We start from the raw sequence: 13464 nt of genomic DNA on the forward strand, positions 1-13464 counted from the left end.
TCTTATTATCTCATTCCTACTTTGGACAAACTGGCAGGTTACCGAATGTAGCCTGCCCACAGGGCAGAGTCTGGCAAACTCCCCTTGGCGTACCCAATATGTCAAATACCAGTAACAATGATGGGTCTCATTCTCCTAAAGAGCCTTGAATATAATCTCAGGGCTAGGATGAAGGAGACATTACTGGGGCCTGCTCGAGGCAATCGACGAATAACAGGATGATTTGTTGTGATTTATGATTTAATCTGATCACTCTCTTTGGAGAATTTAGGGCAAAAATACATCATTAAGCAGCTCTGGGCATTTGAAATGAAGATAACACATAATATATTTTCTAGGATGGTTTTAATTTCCTTAAGTAAAATAGCAAGAATTAAGTACTGGATTTCTCAAGATTTCTTTGAGACTTCCATAGTCTTTACATAGGCACGCACACACACACAAACACACACACAAAACATACGCATATATAATCATATACTTATATATATGCATATATCCTCACACAAATATACGATATATATTACAAATGTACTTTAGTTATCTTTACATAAAAATTCAAACAAATATATTACAAAAAGAATCCAACTGTAAGAAATTAACTGGTAAAAACATAAAATGTATAAACATAGTATAAGAGCAATAGTAGTACAATATATTAAAAATTTATCAATATTTTTAGTCAAGCATACACATTAACATTAGTGCTTTTAGATAAATCATCACAGTCTATATTCACTAATTATTCCATTCTTTTCACTGACACTTAAAAGTCTAGAGGAGAGAATGATATTAAAAAGTCTTGCACAATAATAGCTGGGAATGATCATGCTGGATAAGAATTGAGTGTTAAAAGTAGGTAAAGGGATATTCTTTTTTTTTAAATTTTTATTAGTGAAACACCATGAGGTACAGTTGTAGACTTACAAGTTTTTGTGCTCGGGTTTCAGTTATACAATGATCGAGTACCCATTCCTTCACCAGTGCCCATTCAGCACCACCAATGATCCCAGTATCCCTCCTACCTCCCCCACCCCCAAACCCCCATCCCATCCCGCCTCAGTGGCGGGGCATTCCCTTTTGTTCTTTCTCTCCTTTTGGGTGCTGAGGTTTGCAAAAGAGGCATTGAGTGGCAATCATGTTCGGTCTATAGTCTACTTTCAGCATGCATCTCCCATCCTGGGAGGATCCTCCCTACACCCTTTACTTGGTGTTCCCTTCTCTATCTGAGCTGCCTTTTCCCCTAACATGTGCAGCTGGCCTTCAAGCCATGGAGTGAACCTCCTCATACTTATCTCGACTATTCTTGGATGTTAGTCTCTTATTTTGTTACTTTATATCCCCAGATGAATGCAATCTTTCTATGTCTGTCTCTCTCTTTTTGACTCATTTCACTTAGAATGATACTTTCGATGTAGTACCACTTGTATGTAAATTTCATAACTTCATCTTTTCTAACAGCTGCATAGTACTTCATTGTGTAGATGTACCACGGTTTCTTTAACCAGTCATCTATTCTCGGGCATTCGGGTTTTTTTCAGATTTTGGCTATTATGAACAGTGCGGCAATGAACATAGAAGTGCATAAGTCATTTCAACTATACTTTTTGCCTCTCCGAGATATAATCCCAGGAGTGGTATTTCTGGGTCAAATGGTAGCTCAATTTCTAATTATTTGAGAATCGCCCATACTGTTTTCCAAAGGGGCTGAACCAGTCGGCATTCCCACCAGCAGTGAAGGAGAGTCCTAAAGGGATAATCTTGATAACCTTTCAGTATTAATACTGCAAACCACAATGCCCAAACAGAGAGAGAGAGAGAGAGAGAGAGAGAGACAGAGAGACAGAGAGAGACAGAGACAGAGACAGAGACAAAGAGAGACAGAGAGAGAGAAAGAGCCAAGCCTGCCATAAAAAAAAGCAGGGAGCTGGGGAAGGGGGATAATGGGAGAGAACCTGGGGACAATGGTACTGGGAAATGTACACTGGTGGAGGGATGGGAGTTGGAATACTGTATGTTTGAAATTCAATTATGAACAGCTTTTTAGGGTTTGTCTCACAGTGATTCAATAAAAAAAAGTTAAAAAAAAATAAAAAGTCTAGCAATGAGTTTTCTTCTATTTGATATACCATTTTAATTCCACAGATAATAATAAGATCATTTCAATGTAGGTTATTGAGACTCAAGTTCTTTTGGCATTTCAACATGAATATGCTTCATATTTGGTTCAAACAGGCCAAGACATGAAAGAAAATAAAATAGAATTCAGAATCTCTGCACATTTCAGATATGATCCATATTCCCAAATAAAATTAGTCTTGTACTACTGTAAAGCACAGTAATAACACCTTTAGCAGGAAAATTATGATCTAACTTCATAAAATAAAAATATTACTCTTCCTTTGTCAAGTATACATTAAGAAAGATCAAGAAATAAAGATATCAAATAGCACTATATTTAGCAAAGTATAAATCACAGGAAAGAAGAGACTAACTCCAGTGGACTGGCTAGACTTACTTGACCAGTCATAAAATTAATGGAACATGTTTGTATTAGCTATTTCTAAGGCAGCTATTAGCTGGTGCCTCCTGCCCACTTATCCAGAATAAATGAGGTCAGAATTAATTGTTGAGAGCCAGCAGAGGTGAGGAAAGGGTTTTTGAGCCAAGAGAATATCAGCTCTATTAAGCCATTCCTTTGGCATAAAAAAAACATGACCCTGATTTCCAAATCCAGTTATCTCTAGAGTCTTTCCTTAGCGGCATATGGTAATGAACACTGGTTCATTTAAGGTGGTGAGGCCAAAAACTTTGGGTTTAAGTCCTTGTTCTATGTGCTAGCTATTTGATCTTCAGCAAGTATATAATGGCTCTCTCACCAGGGAAATAAAAATAACAGTGTCAATCATAGAGCAATTTTAAGGACTAGTTAAGAGAATGTATATAGAAAGTGTGAAAAAGATCAAGTGGTTTATGGTAAGTCTTTACCAAACCTTCTAGTACTATTATTACTCTTGCAATTATTATTAGTTTTCTGAATCATCAGCAGATTGTGAGTTTGGAGTTGTAATCAAGTGGTGTTACCTTTAATTCAGGTTTCTGATTTCTTTTTTTTTTAATGAACTGTGATCAGTTAGCCTTTCTGTTACCCTTCTATATTTCAAAATGGTGTATGAAAGAATTATCTCACAGCTTTCCAAAGGAAGGGAAACTTCGTTTACTTTTGTCCACTGAGTTGGTTATACAAAAATATTTGATGGTTTTTATTTGTTTAGGGGCTACATTCAGCTATGCTCAGAGCATAATCCCAGATTTGTGCTCAGGCTTCACTCACAGGAGGCATAGGGGACCACAGAGAATGCTAGGAATCGAACCTGGGTCAGTCACTTACATGCCCACACTATCTTTCTGACGCCCATATGATGATTTTTGATCATCAAATGATTTTATGATTCTTACTAGATGATGAACACTAAAAAACAATTTATTAATTTTACCTGTGTCCAAATATATAGCATGCATATCAGGTATAAATAACTTTTACTGCTTGCAACCCACAAACATCTTCAATGGTTCTTTTAAAATACAATCAAATTATCATGTGCAAAGCAAGTCCCCTTCTGAATCTGACTGTTACTTACTCCACGTGTATTCTAGAACCTCACTGATATCTCTCCATACCTCTTGCTTCAGGAGCCTGCTCTATCATTCCCCAGGCTTTAGTACATGAAAGTTCTTCCCTCTGAGAGTCTCTTTTACTTTCTCCTCTCCTACTTTCCTACCTTTTCTCATATTAGTCTGCACATTTCTGAAGTTTGATAAAAACATCTGGCTATTGGCAGGTCTCCAAATATTTTACTTATTTGGGGCAGGGTTGAGGCCATACACAGCAGTGTTCAGGTGCTACTTTCAGCTCTGTGTTTGGGAGTCACTACTGGTGGTGTTTGGGTAACTGAGATTCTGCAGATCAAACCAGGGTTGGCCATAAGCAAAGCAAGAGCATCACCCTCTGTCCAATCTCTCCAATACTCTATGGTCTTTTCCTATTGATGGTAATCTAAACCCACTAGCAATAAAGGTTATTTTGGCTTTGTGAATGACCAACTTTTCACCATAAACATCTGCCAAATTTTAGTGTCTGCTTGTATTTATAACAGTGCTCTGTAGGGTCCAATTAGAAAAGAATAATCTTGTATTTTAATAGGCAAATGCTGTCTAAATCTAGAGAGGACCAATGAATCCTCCATATGCATGAAGTTTGGCAGTAGACTGAATAAAGGTGCGTCAGCTCTTCCACTGTTTTGTTTAAGTCACTGTAGAAGCTCTACTCCCACTACTCCCACTCTTAAGTCAGCACGTTAGCCACTAGAACTGTCCATCCTCCAATGAAAAATGTGACTTAGCTTTGTCAAAATGTGAACTACCATATCAATCATGATGTAGAGAGACAGAAAACGTCAGGCTCAGGAGCAGATGGAGTGTGTCCAGGACAACATCACAGCCAGTAGAAGGAGTGACTATCAGAACAATAATGTCATTTCTAAGGTGCAAAAACTGAAAGCAAAATAGTTATGAGGAAATAAATTTTGAGCTTATTAAGTGCAGGTGTTTGGAAGTTTTAATTGATCCCTGTTTTAATTGATTTAGCTTTATCCCTCAACTGATTCCAATCTGGAAGGAAATCAGAAATGCATAGTTATTCAAGTTGGATCAAAGCAACCCAGAGCTGAGAAAAAAATTACCACTGAAACTATGAAAACATTACCAGTGAAGTGGGTTTGTACCTAGAGGTTTTATCTTTTGTTCATTGGGCACATATTCTGATTTTGAGTAGCTGTGATCTGATTGGGAACTCTAAACCCAGGTCAGAAATGTAACCCCACCTCCCATATCCTAATAGAGTATTTTTCCCACAAAAGTAACTCACTTCTTCAAACTTGCAACATCTCAATTAAAAAAAGGTTTTTTGCCTCCTGAACGGGATACTTCTGAAAGCTTGCTCCTTCCTGCATTTTCTTCCTCCATACGCCCTCTGCCAGTCCTTAGCTCAAGCCCTCATCTTCTGTTCCCTGGATGTTTGCAAGAAGCTACCAAATGTTTTCAATTGGGACCACCTCCAATATGTCTGGACTGCTATCAGAGTGATCTTTCTTACACACACACGGGATCATTAGACACGATTTAACCTACACCCACTTATAATTCTTTGATAGCTTCTGAATGTCTTGAATGGAATCCAACTCCTGACCACATCCCATAAAGTCCTTAAAGAAGTGGAATTCTTTTCTTTCCACCCCTGTACCACACCCGAGATAACCCAGTCATAGAAATATGCTTTCAGAACATTCATATGTATTTTCTTTTGTAAATACCTTTTCCTCTCTCTGTAAGTCTTTCCTTGTCTCGTCCCTCATCTTTCTACCTCCTCATTTCTGTTTAACCTGGCAAACTCCTATCTATTCTTAGAGAATTGCTACTTCTTCTGGAGCGCTCAGTGTTTCTCTGATAGCTCCCACAGTCTGGTCCAAAGCCTCCATTATTTAAAAAAAAAAAAAGAAAAGAAGCAAAATCAACCTCACAATATTGTATTGATTGAATCTTATTTTTGTCACTAGACTAGTTGCCCACAAATCAATGAAAAACAAACCATCATACACTATAAATCTACCAAATCTAGCATCATATGGTATGGCATGTAATTCACTTGAAGTCCAGGATACCTTGTCTACAACATATTTGATTTCAAGCATTATCCCACAAGAGTTTCCCTCAACCACTTAAATTGCTGGCTTATTGTCAAGTCAATATCTCAAGTAAAATATGTTCAGTTCTGTTTCATAACACTTGACAAGTAAGTTTGCAGTCCTAATAAAATTCTGCACTCATATTGTTTTTCTCCTAAAAATTCAGTTATGGTTCCTCCCAGACTCAGTGATTAAGTTTAAATTTCTATTTAAGCATTTAAAACCGTCTTTCATTTAGTTCTACTATATATTTCTAAGTAATGAAATAATAATTAGCATTTATTTATAGTTTACTATCAGGGACTGCTCAAAAACCTTTTAACATGGATTACCTTAATAATCGTAGCAGATGTATTTATATATCTCACACCCATGCCCATCTTTACCTATGAGAACTTTACCAGTAATTAAGGCTTTAAATTCTCAGAACAAAATTATGTGCAGGAAACATTAATACATTTCTTTGAACATGAAAGGCAGAGAAACCAAGCAAGAAGTTCAAAGTCACACAGTTCACAAATTTTTGAATCAGAATCCAGGAACCTCACTGGGGAGTACCCCATTCACACACCATCTGACAGGCCAAGCCTTTCTAGAATTGTGCTCTTGTATTCTGTTCCTGCTTTCCTTCCTTTTTTTGGAAATCTGTCATCCCCTGGACTTCTCAAATTCTCATTCTTCACAATTTGCCAAGGTGATGGCTCAAATGCTACGGGGCATGCTTTGTGTGCAGGAGATTTGGTTCAGTCCCTGCACCACAAGATCCCATTGGTTTTTATCATTAAAGTTATGCTTCTTTTAGAACTTAATTATGTACTATCTTTCACAGTTCTTAGTCTCATGTTCACTTTCTGCCCTTTCAACAAAATTATCAGTTCCTTAAAGGTACTAATCAGGCAACTTACTTCTTAAAGAGTAACTAAACATTGTCACTGATTCACACACATGCTTTATAAATTCTTATTGAATAGAAATCTAAAACAAAGTCCCTTTTCCCATAGAAGATTTAATCAATTGTATCCTATAACCATACTGCAAAAATTAAGCAAACACCCTGAATAAATTCTCATTTTTCTGAGTAATATTTCAGTTTTCCCTGTTTAACTAACATTGACCACTGGAAAGAACAGAAGAACATTAGAAATGGGAATTAGGGATAAAGTTTAAGTCTCCTTAATTGAAACCACTGGAATAGACCTCTTTTTGAAGTAACTGAAAAATAACACTAGTTCTTCCTTGCATCAGTCACTGAAAGTCACTTAATTTATTTCAAATTTAATTTGTGTTTAGCTTAATGGTTCAGATCCACCTTAATCTGGATAAATGGGTGTTATGTACTACACAGCAGAATCCTTTTGGCAGTATTCCCACAAGTGGAGATTATTCCACTGTATTTTTAGTAACCTACTTTGCTGTGTCAGCTCCACTGGTTATTAAGGTGTTAATCAAAAGCTCATGACCATATCTTGCTGCCACATGGAGAGGAGTGTTTCCATCCTTATCCACACAGTCAATTTCACCACCTGCAAGAGATATTTGAATTGAGAATAACATAAGGATTCAAGCTGATCAGTTATTACTCTCTATGTTAATCACCCATGTTGACCAAATATTGATTTATTTTCTGCTCTCTATATTTCTGCTCTGAAGCACAAGAATGCTTTTCTTTTTCTTAATTTCTCTCTCTCTCTCTTTTTTTTCTCTTTTTGGGTCACACCCAGTAATGCCCAGGGGTTACTCCTGGCTCTGCACTAAGGAATCACTCCTGGCAGTGCTGGAGCACCATATGGGATGTCAGAGATTGAACCCATGTTGACCGCGTGCAAGGCAAACGCCCTCCCCACTGTGCTATCGTTCCTGCCCCAAGAATGCTTTTCAAGAGAACAAGTTTCCATCTGATGTGTGGAAGTATTGTTAAATGTGCAAAGTGGGAAAATATTAGAAATGCTTTTGAAAAACCTTTCCAAACATCTTCATTCAGGATCTTACACCTTATTCATAACTAGATTGCTGCACAACTGAAAAATGCAATCAAATTCCATAAAATATAATACCAAAAACATTACATTTTAATTTTTTCATGCTAAATTAAAGACTCATGTAGACTTCATACTAAGAGATAAGAACCAAAGGATTTGGGAAGATTTTATGTTGTTTCATTGTCTAGTTTAAAATATGATGATTAAAATGAGTAATAGCACAGCGGTAGGGCGTTCGCCTTACACGCGGCCAACATGGCCGACCCGAGTTCGATTCCTCCGCCCCTCTCGGAGAGCCCGGCAAGCTACCGAGAGTATTCGATATGCCAGACACAGTAACAACAAAGTCTCCAATGGAGACGTTACTGGGCCCGCTCGAGCAAATCGACGATCAACAGGAGGGCCTTTACCTTTACCTTTTAAAATGAGTAAAGATATAAAATACAAATACATTTATAATCCACAGTTCTTTAAATGATATCACAAATCACAAATCACAAATCATCCTGTTAATTGTCGATTGCCTCGAGCAGGCCCCAGTAATGTCTCCTTCATCCTAGCCCTGAGATTATATTCAAGGCTCTTTAGGAGAATGAGACCCATCATTGTTACTGGTATTTGGCATATTGGGTACACCATGGGGAGTTTGCCAGACTCTGCCGTGTGGGCAGGCTACATTCGGTAGCCTGCCAGTTTGTCCAAAGTAAATGATATATTTCATCTTATTGTGTTTGTTTCCCCCCAGTTCCTAATTTTGTTACATTTCTTTTCTCTTTCCCTTTTAAATATATACATATGAACATATGATTGATCAATGTATTTGTCCATATGCATGAAAACCACTCAGAAATAAATTAGAGAACAGACAAGTATGACAATAATAGTTGGAAATTATCACATTGTAAAGAACTTGGTATTAAAAGTAGGGAAAGTGATATTCAGGGCAACCTTTCAGTATCTATATTGCAAACTACAATTTCCAAAAAGACAGAGAGAGAGAGAGAGAGAGAGGGAGGGAGGGAGGGAGGGAGGGAGGGAGGGAGGGAGGGAGAAAGAGAGGGAGAGAGAGAGGGGGAGAGAGGTGGGATGGGGGGTGATGGGAGGGAAATTTGGAATACTGGTACTGGGAAATGTGTACTGGTCAAAACCTAAGCATGAACAGGTAAGGGTCTATCTCATGTAACATGTAAGGCCTTTGTAAGGGTCTATCTCACAGTCGCTGTCACTGTCACTGTCCTCCCATTGTTCATCGATTTGCTCAAGCGGGCCCAGTAACTCACAGTAAAGGTAAAGGTAAAGGCCCTCCCGTTGATCGTCGATTTGCTCGAGCGGGCCCAGTAATGTCTCCATTGGAGACTTTGTTGTTACTGTGTCTGGCATATCGAATACTCTCGGTAGCTTGCCGGGCTCTCCGAGAGGGGCGGAGGAATCGAACTCGGGTCAGCCATGTTGGCCGCTTGTAAGGCGAACGCCCTACCCGCTGTGCTATCGCTCCAGTAACTCACAGTAATTCAATTAAAAAACTTTAAAAAGAAAAAAAAAGAAGTAAGTTAGAGATCACAGCATTTCACCCCTGAGAATAAGGACATTCTCTCTCTGAGGTACAATTCAATCCTCATACCAAATACACTAACATTGACAGGGTAAGTTTAGGTAATATATAATGCATATTCAAATTTCTTCCACTGTCCAAATAATGTACTTCATGACTCTGTTTTTATGGATAGGATAAAGTCAAAGATTCAGATTATATTTGATTGTCATGCCTCTTAAATTCTTATAATTGACCCATATGATCACCTTTTAATATTTTTGTTTTTTCGGGGAATACATGTGCTGATGCTCAGGGGCTTCTTTTAGTTCTGTTCTTGGAGGTAGCTCCCAGAAGTGCTAGGGATCAAACCCAGGATCATATCCTCATAAAAAGCATGCACCCAACACATTTAGTTATCTTTTTAGCCCCTCATTTAGTTTCATATCTTAGGCCATGGTTATTTTTAGAGAGGATGCTGGAGTCATAGAGGGTGGCCTGGAGTTCTGGAGTGGTCTGATTATTTCTTAATTATTAGACTCAAGTTAAACATTTTGGCATGTTGTTGTTCAAGCCCTACAATTTCAGCAAAGAGGGAGAAAGGAAGGATGAAGTACCAGGTAATTTAGTAAAGACAACTGGTCATTTTAACTCTCCAACAAAATGGATAGTCAATCAGAGTGGCCACAGAAATAGGGATGGGACTAGTAGCGCTCAGAAAGGGAACACAGGTAACTTCTCTCTTTGACCCTATACTCACACCTGGACAGCCGGTAGCCTCTCTCTGACCCCTCACCTGCACCTGAGCAGATGGCAGGAAAGCAACAGTTTTCAGGTGACCTTAGAAAAAAATAAATGTCAAAGGGAATAAGAGTCATGGGGCCAGAAGCATTGAGAGGCAGACCATGGTGAAGCAAGACCAGCAAGAGACACAGGTTACGGGGTTCCTGCGGCAGATTTTAGAATTGAAATACTGGACCAAGAACGGAAAAGGGACAAGACTTGGTCATTGTCCACTGGAGGAGAAGGACACCCAAGGGACAGGATGGGTGAAGTCATCCCAGGAAAGGTCAGAGAGGAGAAAGGGTGAGTAATATTAGGGAGTGGCCTTCAACCACCTACTTCAAGTGCATGATAAACTAGAACATCATAAGCATTGGGAGAGTTGCGTGCATGTTCTACATTCAAGGAACCTCTCAGGAACTAACCAGTTAGTTTCAGCACACACATGAGATGAAGTTACTAGATAATGTAGTTCTAGTTGTTTACAATGGGTAGTTTCCATTTGAGATTATGTGAAAGTTCTAGAAATAGATGGTGGTGACAGTTCCACAGTACTGTTAGTATACAGTATCACTGACCTAAACATTTAAAAATAATTAGCACAGAAAATTTGGAGTTATGTCTATCTCACCACATTAAATAGAGCTATTTGAGCACTTGGATAATGAGATGTGTGCCAGCATTCTCCATTATAAAAATGTACTTTCCCTTTTGATATCACCAGCATTTCTGTAGTAATGCTTTGAGATTGTACAAATATCATATTTCCTAACTAATGTCTCCACAGTGATTTTAGCATATGCAGGGAGAATTTTGTTCAAAAGTTACTATTGTTCATTATTCTGATGTTTATAATATTAATAAATAGTGAGATTCATCTATTTTCAATATTTTGCTGGGTTTTAATTTTATTAATATGCAAGCCATTTATATGCTTTAAAAGTGTCTGATTACAGTACTTTCTCTCCAGGTTCTGAAATCTTTTCCTTTTCACTTGAAAATCTTTAAAATTCACTTGGAACGCCAACTAAATACTTCTCTTATATGAAGACTGTAGGTTAAATGTGATAATAATTGATAGGAGAAAACAAATGTTTATGAGTTTAGGAGAGTATGTCAGAAGGGGTCATTTAAGAACTCATTTTAAATTGGTTTTTCATTTGGATAAACAAGAGTGATTATTTTATTAAGTTCCAAGGAAGACTCATAAGTAAAAAGTCAAAAATCTCACAATGATTCATTCTAACCTATCACCTGACTCTTTTCTTTCAAACTCTGTTTTTAAATCTTCTGTGAAGAAAACATCAATCTTCGAATGTTTGGGGAACTCGGGCAGTTGCCCAGTGCAAAGGCTTCTGCTGGCCCTTTTGGTCTTCTAATATTTCTTTGTCCTGCTCTTTCTCTACCTGGCTGTGACAACGACAATAAAGTGACTGAATAATAGAGGCAGTCTTCATGCACTTACAACTAAAAAAAAATAAATAAACCAAAGCCTATTTTGGTAAGATGAATGATTGTCTTACCAAGGTCAAATAATTTGGGACAAACAAACCTGTGAAGAGCTAACCATCCAGATGGGAAAGCAGTCAGACAAGCTGAGAAATGCAGTATAAAGTTCAAACACCGGAGTTATTTAACAAAACAAATAACAGAAAAAAAATGTTCCTCAGTTGCATGCCCAGTTGTATTCAGGAGTAAACCAATTTTCCCAAGAGGGATGGGCACTCTGGGTCTGGGTGTGTAGTGAGCCACAATGCAAGAGGCAAATTAGCTCCTAAGGACATGAGTCTGGATTTTTCCCAGAAGGAAGCCAAAGAATAGGGGAAAAGAAAAGTCTTCTCTTCTTCACCCTAAGAGTATATTTTAAAATGTCAAATAGAAGACCTCATGTTACTCACATGTGCCATGAATGCCAGGAATAGTACACTGAGAGAAGAGAAGGCAAAGTGTCCTTTTACAGAAATAAACTCGGTTCCCAAAATGACTGACTAAAGTAAAATTCAAGTAAAGAGGCTGGAGAAATAGTACAGTGGTAGTACTTGCCGAGTCACGGCCAACCCAGATTTGATTCTGGAACCTCATGTGTCCCCCAAACCCCTAAACACAAGGGGATCCCTAAGCACAGAGCCAGGAATAAGCCCTGAGCACTATAGGATATGGCTCAAAAATAAAGACCTAAAATGATTTTTAACCATTGACTAGTTCTCCTAGCCCTTATTTTCCCTGGATTTGGATATTAGTCTTCTACTAATATAGAGGGGCAGATAGATAGATAGATAGATAGATAGATAGATAGATAGATAGATAGGCTTTTTGGGTCACACCTGCTGATGCACAGGGGTTACTTCTGGCTCTGTGTCCTGGCAGTGCTCAGGGGACCATATGGGATGCTGGGAATCAAACCCGGGTCGTCCGTGTGCAAGGCAAATGCTCTACCCGCTGTACTATCATTCCAGCCCTCTACTATATATTTTTATATACCACAAATGACCACAATCATTCTATAACTGTCCCGCCCCTTCTGATTAATTTCACTCAGCAGAATACTCTCCATGTCCACCCATTTATAGGCAAATTTCATGACTTCATTTTTCCTAACTGCTGTATAGCAAAAAAGTAGGTAAAGAGATAGATATGCACAACAACCTTTCAGTATCTGTATTGCAAATCAAAATGCCCAAAAGGGCAGGGGAGAGAGAGAGAGAGAGAGAGAGAGAGAGAGAGAGAGAGAGAGAGAGAGAGAGAAGAGGAGAGGAGAGGAGAGGAGAGGAGAGAGAGAGAGAGAGGTGCCTGCCATTGAGGTAGGCTAGGGAGGTAGGTGGGGGGTGATGAGAGGGAAATTGGGGACAGTGGTGTCAGAAAATGTACACTAGTAGATTGGGTATTGGAACACTGTATGACTGAACCCTAATCATGAACAGCTATGTAAGAGTCTATCTCATAGTGATTCAATTTAAAATATATATATATATATATATATATATATTTAAGTTCATGGTTGAGCCAGGGAACATATGTAAGTGCTGTAGGTGTGGAGTTCAATTCAGATATTAGACTGCCTATGTTCCAATCCGTGTTGCTCCATATCCCAGCCATGTAGGCCACAAAGGCAACTACTTCTCTGCCTCTGTTTTCCATGCTTCAAATGGAAACACGAAGAGTACCTCTTCCTCACTGGGTGGATGAACAGATTTATGTGGAATGCTTAGCCAAGCTCTTTGCAGAGGTAAGCATTCAACTTGTGCTCATTTTATCATTATATAACAAACAAACACGGTCCTCCCGTTGTTCATCGATTTGCTCGAGCGGGCCCAGTAACATCTCCATCATGAGACTTGTTGTTACTGTGTTTGGCATATCGAATACGTCACGGGTAGCTTGCCAGGCTCTGCCGGTAGCTTGCCATATACAATAGGTTATTTATCAA

At 38.5% G+C, this 13464-nt stretch overlaps 1 protein-coding gene across 4 annotated transcripts in view; it reads right to left on the minus strand.

The window, feature by feature from the left end:
* ANKRD44 (ankyrin repeat domain 44) overlaps nt 1–13464 on the minus strand; it is a 344812-nt gene that overhangs the window by 105140 nt on the left and 226208 nt on the right. For all 4 annotated transcript variants that reach the window (XM_056111738.1, XM_056111735.1, XM_056111737.1 and 1 more), the window contains exon 10: nt 7153–7267. In XM_056111738.1, coding sequence (XP_055967713.1) covers nt 7153–7267 — 115 coding nt within the window. The remainder of the gene's footprint in view (nt 1–7152; nt 7268–13464) is intronic.

This window comes from Sorex fumeus, unplaced genomic scaffold (assembly GCF_029834395.1).
Source record: "Sorex fumeus unplaced genomic scaffold, SorFum_2.1 ptg000014l, whole genome shotgun sequence".
Classification (NCBI taxonomy): domain Eukaryota; kingdom Metazoa; phylum Chordata; class Mammalia; order Eulipotyphla; family Soricidae; genus Sorex; species Sorex fumeus.